The sequence below is a fragment of the Biomphalaria glabrata genome, chromosome 12, assembly GCF_947242115.1.
Source record: "Biomphalaria glabrata chromosome 12, xgBioGlab47.1, whole genome shotgun sequence".
Lineage (NCBI taxonomy): Eukaryota > Metazoa > Mollusca > Gastropoda > Planorbidae > Biomphalaria > Biomphalaria glabrata.
The window spans coordinates 8,964,889-8,988,062 of NC_074722.1; the positions used below are offsets into that span (position 1 = coordinate 8,964,889).

Genomic DNA, 23,174 nt, shown 5'->3' on the forward strand with positions numbered 1-23,174 from the left:
TACTAACTGACTACTTTAGCTGTTACCAACAGACTTTCTACAGCAACTGACAACTTTGACTGACTACTTCAACTGTTATCAAGAGACTAGTTACAGCAGCTGACTACACTGACTGACTACTTCAGCTGTTACCAACAGACTAGCTACGACACAGTAACTGACTACACTTAATGAACTCCATAAATTCATCAACTACCTCAACTCTCAATTTCTTATTGGAACGTACAGTTGGAATTGATGAAACTTATTTTTTTTTATTTGCTTATTTTCATAAAGTTAAAAAAAAAAAAAAGGTTTCAGACGACCCTAAGAACTAATTAGACCTAGATCTATCATGACAAAGACGATTTTTTTCTGATTTCTTAATAATTACTTTCAGTTTTCGATTTATGATTGTTGCAGACAGACAACATAAATACAACAGTTACTACTAAAAAACTATTCGCCCTGAAAGTCATTTCAGAGTTCCCGTCTCCATGAAATAAGTGCTGCTCTCTATCCACTTTGAAATCTTTATCCACACTCTCGCTCCACCGACCTCGCTCCACCGCCCTTGCTCCACCACCCTGGATCCATCGTCCTCGCTCCACCGTCCTCGCTCCACCATCCTCGCTCCACCGCCCTCGCTCCACCGTCCTCTCTCCACCACCCTGGATCCACCGTCCTCGCTCCACCGCCCTCGCTCCACCACCCTGGATCCACCATCCTCGCCCTACCGTCCTCTCTCCACCACCCTGGATCCACCGTCCTCGCTCCACCGCCCTCGCTCCACCGTCCTCTCTCCACCACCCTGGATCCACCGTCCTCGCTCCACCGCCCTCGCTCCACCGTCCTCTCTCCACCATCCTCGCTCCACCACCCTGGATCCACCGTCCTCGCTCCACCGCCCTATTTCCACCGTCCTCGCTCCACCGCCCTATTTCCTCCGTCCTCGCTCCACCGCCCTCGCCCTACCGTCCTCTCTCCACCACCCTGGATCCACCGTCCTCGCTCCACCGCCCTCGCCCTACCGTCCTCTCTCCACCACCCTGGATCCACCATCCTCGCTCCACCACCCTGGATCCACCGTCCTCGCTCCACCGCCCTATTTCCACCGTCCTCGCTCCACCGCCCTATTTCCTCCGTCCTCGCTCCACCCCCTCGCTACACCGCTCTCGCACCGCCGTCCTGGCTCAACCACCCTCGCTACACCGACCTGGCTCTTACCTCTTTCAGATTGGCTTTGTTGATCACGAGCCTCGGAGGCGTCTCCTTAAGCTCAGAGGCGCCGAAATTCCGAGACTCGCAAATTTTATCCTTCTGATTGCTCGGACTGGTGATGGGCCACATGATCCGTTTGCTTATCTGGAACTTCATGACGGTCGATGTGACTTTCTCCATGTCCACACACGCGTACCTCGGGACGCAGCCATTGTTGTTGAGCTCCAGCAGGACTTTGCGCTCTTGCTGGGTCTCGCTGGGAAGGTTAAGGCAGTCGTACTTCCCCATGACACCAGCGTTAAGTGAGTACGCCTCGATGTTGATGGAGATGTCCTCATTCTTACCACTGTCTATCCAACTGCAAGAGTCAAAGTAAAACAAAAGTATCTAAAGTACCCCTTGCAGACCTTGCGATCTATGGGAGTATACATTGATAAATAAAATATTTATTCTGAGAACTTATAAAATAATTTTTAAAAAAGGGGGGGGGGGCGACATGAATTCGAACTTGTGAGCTAAAGCCTTGTCAGGCTTCTCAAGCCAACGCGGTAACCACTCTATGAGTCTCTATAGAGTCTATGAAAATATATAGGTATCTCTCTTGTTTCATTTCATGTTTGTGTTCACTAAGCCTGAGATGGCAGCCTAATATAAAGGGACTAATTCAGTCAAGGACTATTTAAACCCTTGGTTGAGATACCAAAGTAATTTATTACCAATAGTTAATTAACTAATGGATTAATAATATTCTTTTTAATTCTTGTGTTGTCAGATAATTGTGCGAAATTTCCTCTTGATCCGAGGTTGGATGTCGGAGAAATAACGTGTACAAACTTTTGGCCAGACAGACACACCAACAGACTCATCTATAGTAGATTATGAAGACTTTAATCTTGATCAACAAATAATAATCTATCAATAAATAGCATCGCTTACATTACTCCATTCTCGGGTCCTTCTCTCATTCTCTTCCTCTCTCAACACGGCACCATTCCACATTCACTCTATGATCTATGCTGCGCACGTAACACTATCAATACTAGAACATGTATTTCCTTAATGAGTATCAAACTAAATTAATTAATTACCACAATTACATCTCTAATTGTTTATTTTATTAATTAATTTTTTTTTATTATTGATTCAAACTCTGTCAAGAGCAATGAATAATTGTTCAAAGTTTCGACTTCATCCTAGAATGGGCAGTAGGAGAATAACAGACAGACAGACAGACAGACAGACAGACAGAGTTGATAAAAGCTTTGTAAACAAAATACTTACTGTCCACGAAACTGTTCCTGAAAGGCACACGGTCCAATTTGATTTTCGGAGTGGCAGAGACCACAGGTGTGGGCGCAGTGACTTTTTCGTTCACTATCGCACATAGTCACCTGACAAAAGTCCATCTCGTCTGCGCATGTGCTAGAAAATGATCGTTTCTCCAGGTTGAGTTTGATGTAGTCGTCTGTCGGCACTACAGCGAGATCACACTTGACCTTGAGCCAAAGGTAGGCTACTTTGATGTTGTTGAGTGGGTCAGACGTTCTCAGACAAAAGAGTTTATTTTCATCATCGACCAACTGTACAGAATTCAATAACCAATCAGGACGTACTTATAATAGCGCGTGAATTTTCGTAAGATTTTATATAAATAGATTGTAGATTCAAATAGATTGTGATTAGTGATCATGTTACAGAAAAATAATTAAACACAACAGTAACTAAACACAACTCAACATGATAGTAACAAAATAGACTAGTTGGGGTATACAAGAATTATTTCGTAGAATTAATAAAATAAATTGTACTTTACTCAGAAATAATCTGCAAAAGTACGATAACTTCATCCTCTTAGAAATATTAGTGGTTGTTTCCCATGGATTGCAAAAGTTCTCTACATGTGTACAGGACTTATGGATAATTTGCTGACTGTGATCTAAATTTAATATTCTTAATTTGACTTTTGTCACAATTTCACTCAAAGCTGCTGCGAGGGTTGCGGCCGCCTGAGTGCAAAAACCAAAAATATTGCACCTTGATTTTAGTTCTAGAATTGAAATTATAAGCTTTTATTTTTATATTTATATATATTATGGATTAAAATTTTATATCCTTGTTTCTAGATGCAGTATGTAAAGTACTAAAAGTTTGGTGTGTAAACAGTTGAACACTTATTGTTAAGCGTTTAATTCGTTTCAACGTAAGTTTTTACTGCACAAACGTCTAGCAGAAGACGCAAAATATGACTGCAAGTTCTTGCAAACAAGAAGATAGAATAGCTTTTATAATGCCTTGAAAAGATATTCCAAACAGAGTTCTTATATTATCTTATAAATTACAGATGTTACTTCAAAATAAAAGATTGCTATGCTCTACGCATTTCATGTGTCCATCAAATCGTGCATGTTAATATGTGAAACTCTGCTAAGTGCTCCTGGCTGATTCAGGCAACCTATTTCATTCTCTAACGATATTAGGGAAGAATGAGTACCTGTACGAATTTTTCTTAGCATATGGAATACAAAAATGTGCCATATTTTTGTGTTTTTCTAAACTTTTTTTTAGATTAGTTTGTCATTATAGCTCTCGTGTATATGTAATGTAATCACAGCGCCTTGGGCCTACATTTTGTTTGTCAATAACGCTTTATAAATACAATTATTATTAATATTTTATTAGGCTTTTGTTTTTGTAAATTAGTCTTCAGTGTTTTATTTATTATTGTGGTGTTTTTTTTTTTTTTTACTTTTTATTCTTCTGCCCTGAAGTGTTTCTAAATTTAGTGATTTTACTAATGGTGTTACTCTAATCAAATGTGAACATTCGCTTGCTATAGATCTCGTGGCTCTATTATGTTGCACCTGTTCTAATTTCTTTATATGTTCTCTTTAGTTCGAGAGAAGTGTCTAGAATAATGTAATCCTCTAGACAAGTTTTTTTTTTTGCTGGGAGACTACAAAAGAAAAAAAAAAGTAATAGTTGGTAATAGTTAGTAGTTGGTCATTTGATCAGCAGTCATTGGTCATTTTATCAACAGTCATTGGTCAATAGATCATTAGTCGTTGGTCATTTGATCAGCAGTCATTGGTCTTTTTATCAACAGTCGTTGGTCAATAGATCATTAGTCGTTGGTCATTTGATCAGCAGTCATTGGTCAATTGATCAGCAGTCGTTGGTCATTTGATCAGCAGTCGTTGGTTAGTAGTTATTATTCTTTTGTTCACTATGCAGTGCGTTATATTGGTAGCTGTTTGTGAGTCAAGGTACTTCAATGTTTATATGATATATACAAACTGCTTTATGTTGTACGTGAGTTTTTTTGTTTTCTAAGAAGTATTTATTTAGTTTGAATTAGAAGAAAACATACAACTCTCATTTAATCATTCTCAACACTTGGTTTCTTCATTGTGTCACTATAGACGCACCTTTAAACCTGCAGGTTTCACGTTACATTTATTTTGAAAGACTAAAATCTAATTGACAGTGTGAGCAGGTCTTGTGTGGAGCCCCACATAGATTCACCTTGTACTCTGTTCATTCAAAACGCTTTCCTTACCTGTAATATAATAAAAGAGTAATCTCCTTGCGACCAGTGGGTGACGCACTTGGTTTTAAACGTAAGTCTTTCCTTTGGTCTGATGTCGATTTTAGGTGTGCAATCACTGCTTCTAAACAAAAGTAAAACAAGCAACATATATATACATAAGAGAAAAACTGCACATGGGCAGTGTCTAGGCATGTTTGGGCATATATCTAGAGATTTTAATAATTTTAATCTTTTCCGATGTGTCTGCTTTTGCCAAGATATAATTTTTTCAACTTGGTTGTCATCCCCAAAATGGTTTCACCCGGTGCGACCGCACTCTTCGTACCCCCTAGTGACGCCACTGCTTCCAGATACGTACTTCTCCCCAACAATGTCGATTAATATGTCTTATCTTATATAATACAGACGTTACTTCAAAAAAGACGATGATTACGTCCTACGCGTCATGCATTTAGTCATGCATATTAACCAATGACTTAAATTCCGCCAAGTCACTGGTTTTTCTGGCTAGCTCAGGCAACCCATTCCATGCTCTAATAGCACTAGGCAGGGGCGGACTGGGTATCAAAATCAGCCCGGGCCTTTCTATACAATGCGGCACACAAATTCTATATCATATGATGTGCCTCCAATTCTAGGTCTAGCTGTCCTCAAAATCATGCTTACAGTGACCTCTATATCTTTATCAGAAATAAAAATCATATGTTGCTTTTTACTCGCTTAGTATGTAGGCCCTAAAAGGATGAAGCCAACTAGTGGCACGTGATCAGAATGTGTAATTCAACTACTACTTCTACCATATTTTTGTTAGAGTTTTTAGTTTATAACTAGAAATAATGAACTAAACTTGATATCAACGGCTTTGATTGTAAAGTGCCATGTTTGTTTTTGTCAAAGACCGCGCGATAGTAGAGCTGATTTCATTGTTAAATATCTATTATTAAGCGGTTTGTCATGGTTGAAAGTATTGCCAACTGAGAACAATGTACACACAGTCAACATTGACTATTTCATTAATATGAACATCGGCCACTTCTAGTACATCCAAGAAAAGACGTCATGCGAATATCTGAGGAACTGACAAAACATCAGAAACAACTATCATCTGTTCCATCAGCCTTTCATTCAGTCCTACTAACACCTTTGAAAATGGCGTTTCAGAGAAGACACTGATATAAGAAATTCTTTACCGTGAAAGAATATTGAACAAGAATTAGAGAATTACGGAGTGCTAGTCAGCAGACGTTGAATGAATGTTCAGAGCAGCGTCAAGAGTTGCATAAGCCAGAATGGCGGACGAAACGTTTGACTCTTTTTTAGCGGCCCCCGTAAGGGGAAAAAGCCGCTTTTAGGTTTGTGCAAAATGTCCGTCTGTCCGTCTGTCACACTCAGATCTCGAAAACTAGAAGAGATATGAAAAATATTATTTCATCATTAAATGCGGCTTGAAAAGTTTAGGTGCAACTGCTACTTTTGGTTTTCTAAAAGCAAACCGTTTAATTTATAAAATTAATTATGCAAGCGATTTTTTCATAAAAATACACCAATTCTAAAACAATTACGTAAATGTAAGGGAGGCAATGTTACAATATGCTAACAAAGATGGACAATTTTTGTGTATTTTCAGTATCACTAAGTCAAATATATTTTAAAAATGTACAGGAAATGTTTACAACAAATATAAATAATAGTCAAAGATGTTTTTTCTGGTCAACTAATTGCTAAAATTAAAAGAAAACATTTCTGTTTGTTTATAAAGGCTAATAATGCACTTTGTATGTAAATATCATGCACATTTTTTTAAATGGACTTTTTATGCAGCGATTTTCGTGCAGTAGCGTAAAGTCGCAACATGATCAGGTGCTAAACCAATTCCTTAAACTTTTTTAAAAAATCAGATTTTATTTATTTTTTGTTTAGTGCCCCCATCCGAATAAAAGAAGATTATTTTTGTGCGTTTTGTCTGTTGGTCGGTCTGTCCGTCACGATTAGATTAAAAAAACTAGAACTCTAAAAGCTATTGAAAATCTGATTTACCCTTTAATGTTCCTCCCGTAACATCTCAATAGTTTTAATTATCTAAAATTGATTGCTCCGATTTTTTTGTGCAAAACTAATCAACGCCAACAAATGTTTGTTTGCTCTTCTAACTTATATTACATTCAATTTCCATGCTTAAACGTTGCAAAAACACATTATCAATAATATGTTGTTCCGTTTTTTATGTAAATAGCATATTAATGCTAAATCAAAATCTCTATACTGACTTATATTTCATTAAGTGTAAAAATGTTCCGGATATTGTTTTATAAAACATGAATTATGCCTGATAATTGTGTGAAATCGCATAATTTACTAATATTACACTTATATTATTTGACAATGCGTCACTAAAATTTGGTTATCAATATCAAATTGTTCCATATTTTCATCTTTAAACAAATTTTAAAAATATCGACAATAGGTTGTTCAGGGCTTTAAAAAAAGTAATTTACTAGAATTGATTACTGAAAATTACTTTTTAGACATTTAATTTTCTTGCTGAAACATAACATAGAATTTTTGTAATCGATAAAGAATGTTCCAGATTTTGTTTCTTACAAATCGTCGCCAGAAATTTCCGAATTTTTTAAAAATTATAATTTAAAACTTAAATTTTTTTTTTAATTTTTATTATTTTGTTTTTTATATTATTTTTAGGATACCTCAGCTTTTTAGCTTTTTACATCCTAGGAATCCTTGGACTTTTGCCTCTTTTTTTTTTTTTTTGGCTATTAGCCTCTTTATTGGGCTCGAAAATTCATGTCAGTTGACATTAGTCCTGTAAATAAGTGCGGCACTGTGGAAGCTTTGAATATCTCGGATAAGAGCACCAACAAATTGATGCTTGATGGGTTTATAGTATTATGAATGTACCTGAAATTGAAAATAATTCCACTGCCACTGTCACACTCGCTCTCCATCCTAAGAGGTAAAAAATAGTGGCAGAGAAAGGATTTATTGGCGTATTCACCATTCATGTTGTAGCCTCCTGAAATACAAACAAATAGACGTGAATTTCTATTTTTGCAATTTATCCGCCTTTGAAAATCGTCTGTTATAAATTACATACATACGTATACGTATTTAATTCTGGTCTTACTTTGGTTAGTTATGTAAAGCTTTTTTTTTAAATTGGATTTTGCACACTTTCCTATATTACAATGGTGTAGCTAGGGTTGAGGATTTATGGGGGGGGGGGGGGGGGGGAGTCCAAATTTGAAAATCTCCCCCTAGGCTCCCAAATGAGGGTCCTCCAAATGAGTGTCCGAACTTATTTTTTTAACATTAAATATTACGTCATTATCTCATGTCATGATGTCGAATGTCAAAATGCAGGGGCCCCTGAAGAGGTCCCCACCCCCGGCCCCCAAATCCCAAGCTACGCCAATGCTATGTTTCATGTTACAATTGAACAAGAACAAGGTTCCAGATGGATCGTCCTCTTTTCTCTCTTATATTATGTTATATTTGACTTCATTATGTATCAAAGGCTCTACCTATATACACAAAGACAGTATTTTTTTATATTGTCTCAACGGTTCTAATTTTGTTACAATTAAAAAACATGTTGGTATTCTTGAAAACATTACGTCTAAGAAAGTGTACGCACCAGAACAAATCTATACAGCTAGATTTAAAATCATTCAATGAATTCTATGTACGTCAAAGGCCTTTACACACTAGTTCCACAGTCATTACAGTTTAAAATCTCAACTTCTGCAAGTCATTCACTTCACATTTTTAAGAGTTATGTCTCTTTGTTAACACACAATTTAAGCATTTTTATAATTACCTGCAAAAGGACACTGGGTCGTGTTCACTTTCAAAGCTGTATGAACGAAAGGGTACGGGTCGAATTCCAAGTTGTTGTCGCTACAAAGTTCTAACGAACTTTTTCTTTGGATCTTGGAAACCTGGCCAATTAAATTGAACAAAGAGTAAGGTCAGCCTGGAACAGATATTCGCTTATGATGAATCTATGAAATTAAATGGAACTCTCGATTTACATTTGAAGAATTCGAACTGACAAGTGTTGGCATGTATAAGGTTTGCACTTACTAACTTTTAAAAAGGAATTCTTTCAGCAGCACTTACTCTAAATTATCCGATTATCCGATTTGTACTAATGCGGCACTCGATATAAGACGCACCGTAGGTCTATATAAACTTATGTATACCTACTTTCAGTATTAAAGTTACTATGAGAAATTTACATTACTAGTCGACCGGCGGCGTAGCAAATGCCGCTATTTTGCAGGGCCGGCCTTAGGCTACCTATGCACCGCAGTGGGCCCCGCACTTTCATAGGACCCGCGCTAATTCTAGGTGTATAAATTATTAAATTAAACCATATTATAACTTAAAACAGATTTCTCGCGTCCTCCTGTCATTTTACCATGAGCTCCTGGAAATCTCCCGAAATTACAAAATATACGAAAAAGTCCTTAAAATATACGGAAATATATAGACAAAAATTGTCGTTTTGGGGTGTCATTCAATATGGAAAACGCCAATCTTACGCGCGATAAATAAAAACGGGATTATGCATTATTTTTTCCGTCTGTAAATCCGAAGGCTTAAAGACTTATTCTACGTTCGAGGGTTAAACCCACGATGATCATTAAATTGCGAGTTAAATTGTCATGTCCTTCATACAATAGATTTTTTTTTTGTCGGCATCCTATTTCAAGTTTGAACATAAATTGGAACTGAAAAATCTGGCCATGAATTTGAATAGTAACCAAGTGAGTCATATGTCATTGATAAAAAAACAAAAAAAAAAAAAAAGATTATTTACCCGGAATTGAACCACGTGGTCCCCACGTGATATAAACTGCATGCACATATAGTCATACTGTTTGCCGTCTATTGTATGTTGGACCAAGTACTTTTCCTTGTACTCTTTGATACACAGCCTCGTATGCTCTTCGTTGCCTCCTCCTTCCAGGGGTACTTTCAAGATAAGCTTATTATCCTGCCAGTGAGAGGATACATTAAAGAATAAGCACAAGTGAGTTTCAAAGCGATTTCAATGAAGCAGAATATTATTTGAAAATGGTGGCACGCCATTTTACATTCAAGAACTTCAAACTGGAGCGTGTGTCTACAGGGCCGGCCTTAGGCCACAGCAACCTATGCGGCTGCAGTTTGCCCCGCACTTTCATAGGCCCGGCGCTAATTCTTGGTGTAAATTATTAAATAAAAACATTGTAGCTTATATATAAAAGAAGGTTGTTGGTTTTTTTCGCAGCCTTCTGATTTTCCAGTACCTGATGGAAATCTCCTGAAATTGCAAAGTATACGAAAAAGTCGTGGAAATCTAAAATTATTAAAATCTGAAAACTCATAAAAATCTCCTTAAAAAAGGCAAAATTGTCAATCCTTTGCGCGATTTAAAACAAAAAAAAGGAAATGTCAGCTTTTATTTTTATAAAAAACCGTATTACAGAGATGAATGTTTCTAATATAAAATCTTAATTTTGACAATATGCTTATCCATACCCAAACTGAGCCCCGCGCGATCTGTTTCGCATAGGGCCCCGCAATTGTTAGGGCCGGCTCTGTGTGTCTATGTGTGTATCGGAAATTTCAGGATAAACTAAACAATGTCAAGGACGCTAAATTGACGTTCACTTCTGCCAACCTATAGCTTTAACCATTCCATGCTTTAACCATGTGACGATGCATGGAGTTGATCTCAATATTGTTCTAGTTAGTTGCCAATTTGTATTTAAATTAGTCATAGAGCTGTACAAACCTGTGGTGAGAACCACTGCTTGGTGGACAGTGATTTTTTGACACTGGGTGCTCTAAAGAAGGCATCTAAGGCTTCTCAAACGCTTCACTCAAAGAATCTTCACCACTATAATGGACATCACTCCGGCAAGGACTACCTTACAAATAACCAAGTTCTGCTGGAGGCTGGGTATGGACAGTGTAGAAGCTCTACTTGCCATTGGACAGCTGCACTGGATCAAATACTTACCACGCATGACGGACGACCGTATGCAATAACCGATCTTTTTTTTTTTTGGCAAGCTTAAATTTGGACGGCGTAACAGTGGTAAGAAAGAGATCGAAGAGAAAGTCAAAAGAAAAGAAAAAGCACGATACGAAAGTGATAAAGGAGAATTATTTTGTGTGTGTGTATGAGAGAGAGAGAGAGAGAGAGAGGTAGCGAATAGTAATGTTGCGGATAAGGAAAGAGACAACGTGAGACTGATAAAGAGAGAAAATGAAAGAGAAAGAGATGGGGAGAGAGAAAATGAAAGAGATGGGGAGAGAGAAAATGAAAGAGAAAGAGATGGGGAGAGAGAAAATGAAAGAGATGGGGAGAGAGAAAATGAAAGAGATGGGGAGAGAGAAAATGAAAGAGAAAGAGATGGGGAGAGAGAAAATGAAAGAGATGGGGAGAGAGAAAATGAAAGAGATGGGGAGAGAGAAAATGAAAGAGAAAGAGATGGGGAGAGAGAAAATGAAAGAGATGGGGAGAGAGAAAATGAAAGAGATGGGGAGAGAGAAAATGAAAGAGAAAGAGATGGGGAGAGAGAAAATGAAAGAGATGGGGAGAGAGAAAATGAAAGAGATGGGGAGAGAGAAAATGAAAGAGATAGGGAGAGAGAAAATGAAAGAGAAAGAGATGGGGAGAGAGAAAATGAAAGAGATGGGGAGAGAGAAAATGAAAGAGATGGGGAGAGAGAAAATGAAAGAGAAAGAGATGGGGAGAGAGAAAATGAAAGAGAAAGAGATGGGGAGAGAGAAAATGAAAGAGATGGGGAGAGAGAAAATGAAAGAGATGGGGAGAGAGAAAATGAAAGAGAAAGAGATGGGGAGAGAGAAAATGAAAGAGATGGGGAGAGAGAAAATGAAAGAGATGGGAAGAGAGAAAATGAAAGAGATGGGGAGAGAGAAAATGAAAGAGAAAGAGATGGGGAGAGAGAAAATGAAAGAGATGGGGAGAGAGAAAATGAAAGAGATGGGGAGAGAGAAAATGAAAGAGAAAGAGATGGGGAGAGAGAAAATGAAAGAGAAAGAGATGGGGAGAGAGAAAATGAAAGAGATGGAGAGAGAGAAAATGAAAGAGAAAGAGATGGGGAGAGAGAAAATGAAAGAGAAAGAAATGGGGAGAGAGAAAATGAAAGAGTTGGGGAGAGAGAAAATGAAAGAGATGGGGAGAGAGAAAATGAAAGAGATGGGGAGAGAGAAAATGAAAGAGTTGGGGAGAGAGAAAATGAAAGAGATGGGGAGAGAGAAAATGAAAGAGATGGGGAGAGAGAAAATGAAAGAGATGGGGAGAGAGAAAATGAAAGAGAAAGAGATGGGGAGAGAGAAAATGAAAAAGATGGGGAGAGAGAAAATAAAAGAGAAAGAGATGGGGAGAGAGAAAATGAAAGAGATGGGGAGAGAGAAAATGAAAGAGATGGGGAGAAAGAAAATGAAAGAGATGGGGAGAGAGAAAATGAAAGAGATGGGGAGAAAGAAAATGAAAGAGATGGGGAGAGAGAAAATGAAAGAGATGGGGAGAGAGAAAATGAAAGAGATGGGGAGAGAGAAAATGAAAGAGATGGGGAGAGAGAAAATGAAAGAGATGGGGAGAGAGAAAATGAAAGAGATGGGGAGAGAGAAAATGAAAGAGAAAGAGATGGGGAGAGAGAAAATGAAAAAGATGGGGAGAGAGAAAATAAAGAGAAAGAGATGGGGAGAGAGAAAATGAAAGAGATGGGGAGAGAGAAAATGAAAGAGATGGGGAGAAAGAAAATGAAAGAGATGGGGAGAGAGAAAATGAAAGAGATGGGGAGAAAGAAAATGAAAGAGATGGGGAGAGAGAAAATGAAAGAGATGGGGAGAGAGAAAATGAAAGAGATGGGGAGAGAGAAAATGAAAGAGATGGGGAGAGAGAAAATGAAAGAGATGGGGAGAGAGAAAATGAAAGAGATGGGGAGAGAGAAAATGAAAGAGAAAGAGATGGGGAGAGAGAAAATGAAAGAGATGGGGAGAGACAAAATGAAAGAGATGGGGAGAGAGAAAATGAAAGAGAAAGAGATGGGGAGAGAGAAAATGAAAGAGATGGGGAGAGAGAAAATGAAAGAGATGGGGAGAGAGAAAATGAAAGAGATGGGGAGAGAGAAAATGAAAGAGAAAGAGATGGGGAGAGAGAAAATGAAAGAGATGGGGAGAGAGAAAATGAAAGAGATGGGGAGAGAGAAAATGAAAGAGAAAGAGATGGGGAGAGAGAAAATGAAAGAGAAAGAGATGGGGAGAGAGAAAATGAAAGAGAAAGAGATGGGGAGAGAGAAAATGAAAGAGATGGGGAGAGAGAAAATGAAAGAGATGGGGAGAGAGAAAATGAAAGAGATGGGGAGAGAGAAAATGAAAGAGATGGGGAGAGAGAAAATGAAAGAGAAAGAGATGGGGAGAGAGAAAATGAAAGAGATGGGGAGAGAGAAAATGAAAGAGATGGGGAGAGAGAAAATGAAAGAGAAAGAGATGGGGAGAGAGAAAATGAAAGAGAAAGAAATGGGGAGAGAGAAAATGAAAGAGAAAGAGATGGGGAGAGAGAAAATGAAAGAGATGGGGAGAGAGAAAATGAAAGAGATGGGGAGAGAGAAAATGAAAGAGATGGGGAGAGAGAAAATGAAAGAGAAAGAGATGGGGAGAGAGAAAATGAAAGAGAAAGAGATGGGGAGAGAGAAAATGAAAGAGATGGGGAGAGAGAAAATGAAAGAGATGGGGAGAGAGAAAATGAAAGAGATGGGGAGAGAGAAAATGAAAGAGATGGGGAGAGAGAAAATGAAAGAGATGGGGAGAGAGAAAATGAAAGAGATGGGGAGAGAGAAAATGAAAGAGATGGGGAGAGAGAAAATGAAAGAGATGGGGAGAGAGAAAATGAAAGAGATGGGGAGAGAGAAAATGAAAGAGATGGGGAGAGAGAAAATGAAAGAGATGGGGAGAGAGAAAATGAAAGAGAAAGAGATGGGGAGAGAGAAAATGAGAGAGAAAGAGATGGGGAGAGAGAAAATGATATATAATTAAAACAGAATGATGCTGCACCCGATCTCCCAATACTCTGAAGAGTGTCTCAAAACACCTGATCAAAACATCCATCATGTTACACTTCAAAGTTATCTACAATGTTGCCTTTAGTTCCCCAGTGAGAACCCCTAATCGAGAGCACGACACTAAGATTTCGACCCGAGCCGATCAGATCCAATAAATCCACACAAATCCTCCCTGGACAAAACTCGTGGACACTGATAGAGCGGCTAGCGAAAGGATGGCTACTCGTTGACCTTTATTGTCCAGTATGAATAATTAGAAAGCTGCCATTGGCTTAAGCTGTCACTTAAACACGCCTATACTATTTTGAAACTCGCGCCAACTCGGGGCACGCATATACTTAATTAGAAAAAGTCAATACTAACTTAGAACACCATCATATCTAATTTAGAATAAACCAATACTAACAACAGTATGCCTATGCTAACTTAGAAGAAAACGTCTATAGGCCTACTACATAGAAGAAGTCTTTTAACTCTTTTGCAGATTATGTTTAAAGGGAAGTAGCTCAATAAATTTAACATTGAAAAGAGTTATTCTTAATTACGGTTTCTCACTGTCTAGACCAGCGGTTCTCAACCTTTTAAGCTCGGCGACCCTTTTTACAACCCCCACTCTGCCGCGACCCCCCCCCCCCCGCTCACACACAGAGCAATAGAAGAATAGACAATAACAATCCATTGTTTCGATGGTCTTTGGCGACCCCTAGCAAATCGTCAATCGACCCTCAAGGGGGTCGCGAGCCACAGGTTGAGAACCCCTGATCTAGACATATAGTGTTATTATGTTATACCATGTATAATGTATCGAAAAATAAACCTAGCTAATGAAATAAACTCGTATAACAAGGAAGGAAAAAAATCTATATCGTATAAATGCACTTCGAACATTCACCCCGAAGGTCCTGAGTTCTAGCTCTGCCCACCGTCGTGCGTGAAATTAGAGCTAGGACGTATTAATGTTCCTTTCTGAAGTATCTGAAGTTATATCTGAAACTTAGGTAAGAAAATCTAAAAGAAACACATTGCCTCAAGTAGCACAAAACCTGGTCCCACAGAGCCCACATTTATTTATCTTTCAGCGAGGTGAAGAGAACAAATGTGTACATTGTTAGTAATCTTTGAATTTCTGCCACTGTCACCACTCTCTGGGTCCATGTAGCCTTTTCGGTTACAATCTAAAACCTTTGGAGCCTTTCCATTTACCACTTCAAACCTCTGGAGCCTTTCCATTTACCACTTCAAACCTCTGGAGCCTTTCCATTTACCACTTCAAACCTCTGGAGCCTTTCTGGTTAATACCTCAACCACTGGAGCCTTTACGACATAAACTATGAGTATTGGATCTTCTCTGACCATTGGGCCCACCCTTCTGTCCTCCGACGCTATTGGTCAAGATAAGAAATTTTTTTGAACAACTGACCTTAAAAAATGCTAACTTGTGTTGGTCATTCCTAAAATCCGCTGACCAGGGCTCGCTTTTCTGGAGATTAAGTGGGAACGAACATTTGTAGCCGGATGTTTGTACTATGAAAGTCAGAAGGTAGTTCAAGGCCACCAGAGTAAGTTTAAAGGTCAAGGCTGACATTCTGAGTTCACATCTGAAAGTAAAAAACGATAAATATATATATGCGTGCGTAATAAAAAAGAAAGGACGGACGGACGGACGGACACACCACACCAAGTGACAAAGTAGATTTCTATGACCTTTTATTTTGTTGAAGACACTGGAATAGTCTGAAAGTAAGAGAGAGAGAGAGAGAGAGAGAGAATAGAAAAGAGACTGCAAGGCCGGCCTTAGGCATAGACAAGCTATGCACCCGCTTAAGGCCTTCGATAGGTCTTAAAAATATCTCAAATCGCTTAATACTTTGTATAATTCATTATTTCATAATAAGTGGGGAGAAGCCTACACAAAATTCTGTCTTGGGGCACCGTGTGTGTGTGTATGTTTAAGAGAGAGAGAGAGAGAGAGAGAGAGAGAGAGAGAGAGAGGAAGATGCACAATGATTAAGACAGGTTGCCTGAATCGGACAGGAAAACAAATGACTTAGAACAGTTTAAGCCTCGAATTAGCAAGAACGACTAGATTTGCATAGTTTGAAAGTTTTCACCGCTATTAAATAATCTAAATGTTTCACCACTATTAAATAATCTAAATGTTTCACCACTATTAAATAATTTAAATGTTTCACCGCTATTAAATAATTTAAATGTTTCACCGCTATTAAATAATCTAAATGTTTCACCACTATTAAATAATTTAAATGTTTCACCGCTATTAAATAATTTAAATGTTTCACCGCTATTAAATAATTTAAATGTTTCACCGCTATTAAATAATCTAAATGTTTCACCGCTATTAAATAATTTAAATGTTTCACCGCTATTAAATAGCTGCAATGTTTCACCGCTATTAAATAATCTAAATGTTTCACCACTATTAAATAATCTAAATGTTTCACCGCTATTAAATAATCTAAATGTTTCACCGCTATTAAATACTTTAAATGTTTCACCACTATTAAATAGTTTAAATGTTTCACCGCTATTAAATAATCTAAATGTTTCACCACTATTAAATTGTTTAAATGTTTCACCGCTATTAAATAGTTTAAATGTTTCACCGCTATTAAATAATCTAAATGTTTCACCGCTATTAAATAGTTAAATGTTTTACCGCTATTAAATAGTTTAAATGTTTCACCGCTATTAAATAATCTAAATGTTTCACCACTATTAAATAGTTTAAATGTTTCACCGCTATTAAATAATCTAAATGTTTCACCACTATTAAATAGTTTAAATGTTTCACCGCTATTAAATAATCTAAATGTTTCACCACTATTAAATTGTTTAAATGTTTCACCGCTATTAAATAGTTTAAATGTTTCACCGCTATTAAAGAATCTAAATGTTTCACCGCTATTAAATAGTTAAATGTTTCACCGCTATTAAATAGTTTAAATGTTTCACCGCTATTAAATAATCTAAATGTTTCACCACTATTAAATAGTTTAAATGTTTCACCGCTATTAAGTAATCTAAATGTTTCACCACTATTAAATTGTTTAAATGTTTCACCGCTATTAAATAGTTTAAATGTTTCACCGCTATTAAATAGTTTCAATGTTTCACCGCTATTAAATAGTTTAAATGTTTCACCACTAATAAATAGTCTAAATGTTTCACCACTATTAAATTGTTTAAATGTTTCACCGCTATTAAATAGTTTAAATGTTTCACCGCTATTAAATAGTTTAAATGTTTCACCACTATTAAATAGTCTAAATGTTTCACCGCTATTAATTAGCTTAAATGTTTCACCGCTATTAAATATTCTAAATGTTTCACCGCTATTAAATAGTTTAAATGTTTCACCGCTATTAAATAGTTTAAATGTTTCACCGCTATTAAATAGTTTAAATGTTTCACCGCTATTAAATAGTTTCAATGTTTCACCGCTATTAAGGAGGAACTTCTTTAATTTGTAAAAGGACATATCAATAGAGAGTGCAAGACAGAGAGGGAGAGAGAGGGAGAAAGAGAATTAGAAAGAGAGAAGGAATAAGAAAGAAAAGGTAGAGAGAAAAAGAAATACAAGAGAAAGAGAGAGAGAGAGAAAGAAAAATGAGAAAGAGAGATCAAGAAAGAAACAAAAAGATAATTTAAAAAGATGACCCATTATTCATTTAAAGGCTCTTGCTTAAAACGTTTCCCTAGGGGCGTGCACCCACAAAGCCAAACAATCAGTTCTGCACTTGGAACTTTTGTAGAAATATCTAATGCAACATTAAACCATGTTTAAAATTATCTTTCAATTTAGCTTCCGATGCTTTTATAGGTCCTTAATTTACGCACTGAAACCTAGTACAATGCCTTTTGGCGAATCCAAGAGAAAGCTTACAACAACATGCTGCCTGGAAAAGAACTAATATAACATTTCATTCTTCTTTCTATTTTTCAGCTCTTCTAAAGTTAAAAGAATTTAGATTCACTCAGAAAACACTATTTGGTAGATTAGCGTATTTCTAAAATAACAACATTAAATTTTTTTAGAGACCGCCGAAAGGGAAAAGGCGCTATTAGTTTTGTGTGGAATGTCTGTCCGTCTTTCCGTCCGTCCGTCCATCCCGTTTAGATCTCATAAACTAGAAAAGATAGTGAAAATCTGACACCATAATATTTTAGTCCATTCAAAGTTCTGATGCAACGGCTCCTTTTTTCTTTTCTGACAGCGAAAAATCTAATTTTTTAAATTACTTATGCAAGCAGTTTTTTCATAAAAATACACAACTTTTACAACTATTCACTATTAATAGTAACAAACACGGGAGGCTCTTTAGAAGGGGAAATGACAATGTACCACAATTGTAACATATTTATGCAAATGGTTTTAGATTTTTTTGTCAAAATTTTTTTATTACATTTCTGTTGGTAAGTTCTGTAAATTCTGTCATACTAAATACTACATTTACAGAAAAAAAAGTTTTCTTAAAGAGAAAAAATCTATTTAGTATGCATATAAGTTGGACATAATGTAAAACAACAATTAATAAGTAGTTTACATATTATCGCGAGAAGGACAGTGTGTTGCACAATAGACAGGACACGTAACATTTTTTTCTATTTTACGGAAATGTTTTTTTCTTGAGGATTTGAATACGAGATTGATCCTTTATAAAACAATTAGATCAATTAGATATTCATTATAAGACATCAGTTAGGCCAGGTTCATATGTAACTTCACATTCACTTTCACCTATCCTTTGGTCTGCCGGAACGCTGGGGCACCACACAAGATCTGTCAACCTTCTTTCTCCATTCTTCTCTGTCATTTGTCTTTGACACAATTTCATTCTGATGTTCTTTCTGAAAATATTGAAACCTGCCTTTTTACCTGCCTGGGTGGAACACTTAGGGGGCCAGTTTTGAGTTTTGCATTTCAACACAAACTGTCTTTGTAACCTTGTTACACAGTACATTTTGGACAACATTCTTTATCCATTCACACAAAGATTCAATACAATAAACAGGCTCGTAATTAACAGTCACGTGTCTCTAACAGAGTGCGGGATCACGTTGTCGTTTTATTATCTTAAACTTGATTGTCTTCAATTTCACGGTTAGTTAATTCATCCATCCACCCGTCCATCCATCCATCCACCCATCCATCCATCCACCCATCCACCCATCCATCCACCCATCCATCCATCCACCCATCCATCCATCTAACCATCTATCTATCTGTCTTTCTATCTATCTGTTTGTCTGTCTGTCTGTCTGTCAGTCTGTCTGTCTATCTATCTATCTGTCTATCTACCTGTATATCTATCTACCTGTATATCTATCTACCTGTATATCTATCTATCTATCTATCTATATATATATCTATCATCTATAAATCAATAAATCAATCAGTCAATCAATCAATCAATCAATCAATCTATCTATCTATCTATCTATCTATCTATCTATCTATCTATCATCTATAAATCAATCAATCAATCTATCTATCTATAGATCTTTGAAACACATGCGTTCATGTTAAAATAAATTATTTGAATTATGTGTACAGTGGCTTTTTACTGTGTATGTGCGCATGTGTACTGTCTGTGCCCTGTATATGTGTCCTGTATATGTGTACTGTATGTGTACTGTACTGTGTCTGTGTCATGTGTATGTGTACTGTGTCCTGTGTATGTGTATTATCTATGCATCGAGAGTGGTAACTAGATTGAGTCTGAAGTTCACAATACTTTCCTCATTAATAATGTTTGATTGTCCCTAACGCCCCGAGACCAACTAGCAGTGGGTTTAATTGAATGGTAATCGATGACTATCGCCATCAGAGGAAATACTTTCATCTCTCGAACTAATCCAGGATCCTGGGGGTACAACCAAACTGACACAGATTTGAGTGCATTGTTCTAGAAGTTTCTGACCTGCCTTGAAAATGACAGTTTGTATTCATATCTACCACGACCAAAAGGTTGGGAAGTGTCGACGAAAAGTGTGGTTTGATCTTGAGATCATCATTACAACAGCCCGATGCGCACACCAGAAGTTCAATCATTCTCTAACCTTTCGCACAGTGTAATTTTTAATGTACTTAAAATCAAGGATAGAAATAGTACTCAGATATCAGCAAGAGACAGCTGGAGTGCTCTCTTGAGGATCGCCGGACACATAATTGAAACCCAAAGAAAAACCCACCGGCAGACAACGGCTTTGTCTGTATTAGATGTGACAAAATATGCAGGTCGCCGCTGGGTTTTGTAAAGACGTCGGTGTACTGGTATTTCTAGAGAACTTTGGTACATTTCTTAGGTACTTGAGTGTGTACTGTACGAGAGTGTCTCTATACTGAACGTTAATTCACATTGTCTCTTCACGGGTCACTGACCAATCACTAAGTCCACAACGTTCTATAAAGTAACCAACTTAAATACAGAACAAGGCTATGGTCGAGTCTCCGTCACTGAATGATATAGTCACCTCAAGAGTCTGAATAATAATAACAACAACTACTACTATCCGGACTACTGTGACGCCAGTAAATGTCGCGTTCAAAGTCTGTTAACTACGGTGCGTCGCTAAACTAAGTATAAAACAGTGTTGGCTGTTATTATTCTCTTGGCATTAGGAATCATCTATTAGAGACTGAGACTCGACTATGGCCTATTCTACATTAAAGTTTTTTCAGTTGATCAACAGTCTGGACATATGTATAGTGTGTATTGTATCGATTCTTTCACTTGTTTTGTATCGAGTCTTTCACGTGTGTATCGTATAGAGTCTTTCACGTGTGTATCGTATCCAGTATTTAACTTGTGTATCGTATCGTACTGTGTCAGACGTACTCGCACATAAAATACCCACGGACTAGACACTCAAATATCTGCTGAGTAATTGAAGATATACAAAAGTCAGACGCCTCTTTGCAGTGGCTAAAACTTTACAATTTGCGTAGTCATGTGAAATGCTGCACTCATCCATAATCTTCGGAATCGAAGACAATACCTTGTCATTATTTCGAATTCTTTATAATCAAAGCGACGTCTCACTTATAATGGTCAAACTAAAAAATCCGGTCCTGGGACACTGAACTCAAGGTTTCTTCTTTAGACTTAACTGTTAATTGTAAAAGAATAGTAAACGAGATAGTGACCTGTTTCCGGTCATTTTGCTCGACTCCCCTTGAAGACTTTATTTAGTAGCGTCACCGCTGACATTGAAGACGATTGGACTTGACATTATCTTCGTAAGTCTTATATGGGAAGCAGAAACTTCGCAAGCGCATCTAGAAGGAGAAACAACCATTGTACCATCACATTGCTTGCATTAAATACGATGGACTGATGAAGTACATTTAGATTTCCAGCTCAAAACATTCACGTTGTTACTATGGCGTATTCAGATCTAGGAGAGAATGGTCTGAACACATCCATTAGCCCTAACAAAACACCACGCGCAGTGATACCGTGTTACCATGGCGACAACGTAACAACAAGATCAGGTAAACAGAAATTATGCTAATCAGAAAGTGAGACAAAGAATTGCCCATTAGGAACACACACAAAAAAAAAATACCCGCACTTTTAGTCAAGCTTGGGCAAATAGTTTTGTTAATTTAACTTACCCCTGCACTTTAATTTAACTTTCCATACCCTTTAGTTAAACGTTCCCCTTTACTTTGGTTTAACTTTCCCTAACGTTTTCTTTTAACTTTCCCCTACACCTAGGTTTAATTTCCCCCTAAACTTTGATTTAACTTTCCCTACCGTTTAGTTAAACGTCCTCTATACTTTGGTTTAACTTTCCCATTCACTTTGATTTAACTTCCCCTTACATAAAGTTTAAACTTTCCCTTACATTTTGGTTTTAATTTCCTCTACACATTGGTTTAACTTCCCACTAAACTTTGGTTTAACTTTCCACTAAACTTTGGTTTAACTTTCCCTTAAACTTTGATTATATCCAAGTGCTTTTAATTAGAAAATTTAATAATTTTAAAATAAAATCGAGTCTGGTCTATCAGACCACAGGTTAATCTGACCAGCCACTTATATATGACTGAATCCTAAAGAACATAAACAGATCTTTTTATACAGTCAAATCTGGTTAATCTGACTAGCCACTTATTCTGACTGAATCCTAAAGAACATAAACAGATCTTTTTATACAGTCAAATCTGGTTAATCTGACTAGCCACTTATTCGGACCAAATCTTAACAAAAACAGATCTTTTTATGCAGTCAAATCTGGTTAATCTGACTAGCCACTTATTCGGAGTAAGTCCTATAGAACAGAAACAGATCTTTTTATGCCGTCAAATCTGGTAACCAACAGGTTATTAGGACCAAAACGATCCAGTTCCGACATGGTCCGATTAACCGGTGGTCTGACAGATGTTATGATTTTAAATTGAACATGGTTGAAGAAAGTTATTTTGAGCGGTGTGAGGAGACTGCAAGTGGTGGTGTGGTCGAGGGGTCAAGATCTCTCTGAAAACCAGAGTAGACTCAAGCAGATACACATTAAAACTACAAACTAAATGCATTGGCACGGATAAAGGGTAAAGTACTTGATGGCTAAACGGAAGGTCCGTGGTTCGTATACTGGTTTAAAAGTAACTGACTTATAAAAACCGTGGTGGTCGAGCGTTAAGGCGCTTGGCTTTCAAACCTGGTATTATTTTAGGGAAAGGATAGGCTGCTGGTCGATGTGCTGGCCATATGATATTCTCGTTAACCTACAGCCACAAAGTCTGAAAGAGGAAATTTCTTCTGGAAGTCTGGAATCAATATCGCCTCATCTTTAAACATTACGCTGGTTAATTGTACTCAAATCTGTTCTGTATACCGGTACTTTATAACTGGATGTGAGCTTTAAAACAGATATATATCGATAGATATAGGACTACTACCAGTATGACACGAGTAGGCCTATTTGAACACAGTAATCGACCCAACATTCTGCTCACACACCAAGTGAGGCATTGACGAAGTAAGCTCATGTTTGCAACAAACTTGTTTCCAAGTATCGATATGGCCACTGTTTTTCAGCTAACTGCACGATATTTGTACAAACGATACGCCGGGGCACTTATTAATAATTCAGCCTTCATTCAGTTGTGCTACAGTAAACTGCAGCGAAGATATAGAGAAAACTAGGCGCGTGTCATATAGAGAGGTATACAGGCTTAGCGTATAATGGAATGCGTCCTTTTCACTGTTGATTTATGAGCGCCGGCCAATGGTTTATTTTGGTAGACGTCTGTCACTAAACGTTTCAGTAACGGCTTATCGTAAGGTCAGTATAAACCT

At 37.4% G+C, this 23,174-nt stretch overlaps 1 protein-coding gene across 5 annotated transcripts in view; it reads right to left on the reverse strand.

The window, feature by feature from the left end:
- The window catches only part of LOC106067978 (uncharacterized), a 137,953-nt gene that overhangs the window by 3,790 nt on the left and 110,989 nt on the right, over window positions 1-23,174 (reverse strand). For all 5 annotated transcript variants that reach the window (XM_056005494.1, XM_056005493.1, XM_056005491.1 and 2 more), the window contains 7 exons: window positions 15,269-15,446; window positions 9,588-9,764; window positions 8,583-8,703; window positions 7,664-7,778; window positions 4,757-4,868; window positions 2,482-2,780; window positions 1,207-1,558 (listed from right to left, as the gene is read on the reverse strand). In XM_056005494.1, the coding sequence (XP_055861469.1) occupies window positions 1,207-1,558; window positions 2,482-2,780; window positions 4,757-4,868; window positions 7,664-7,778; window positions 8,583-8,703; window positions 9,588-9,764; window positions 15,269-15,433 (1,341 nt within the window). In that variant the 5' untranslated portion in view covers window positions 15,434-15,446. The remainder of the gene's footprint in view (window positions 1-1,206; window positions 1,559-2,481; window positions 2,781-4,756; window positions 4,869-7,663; window positions 7,779-8,582; window positions 8,704-9,587; window positions 9,765-15,268; window positions 15,447-23,174) is intronic.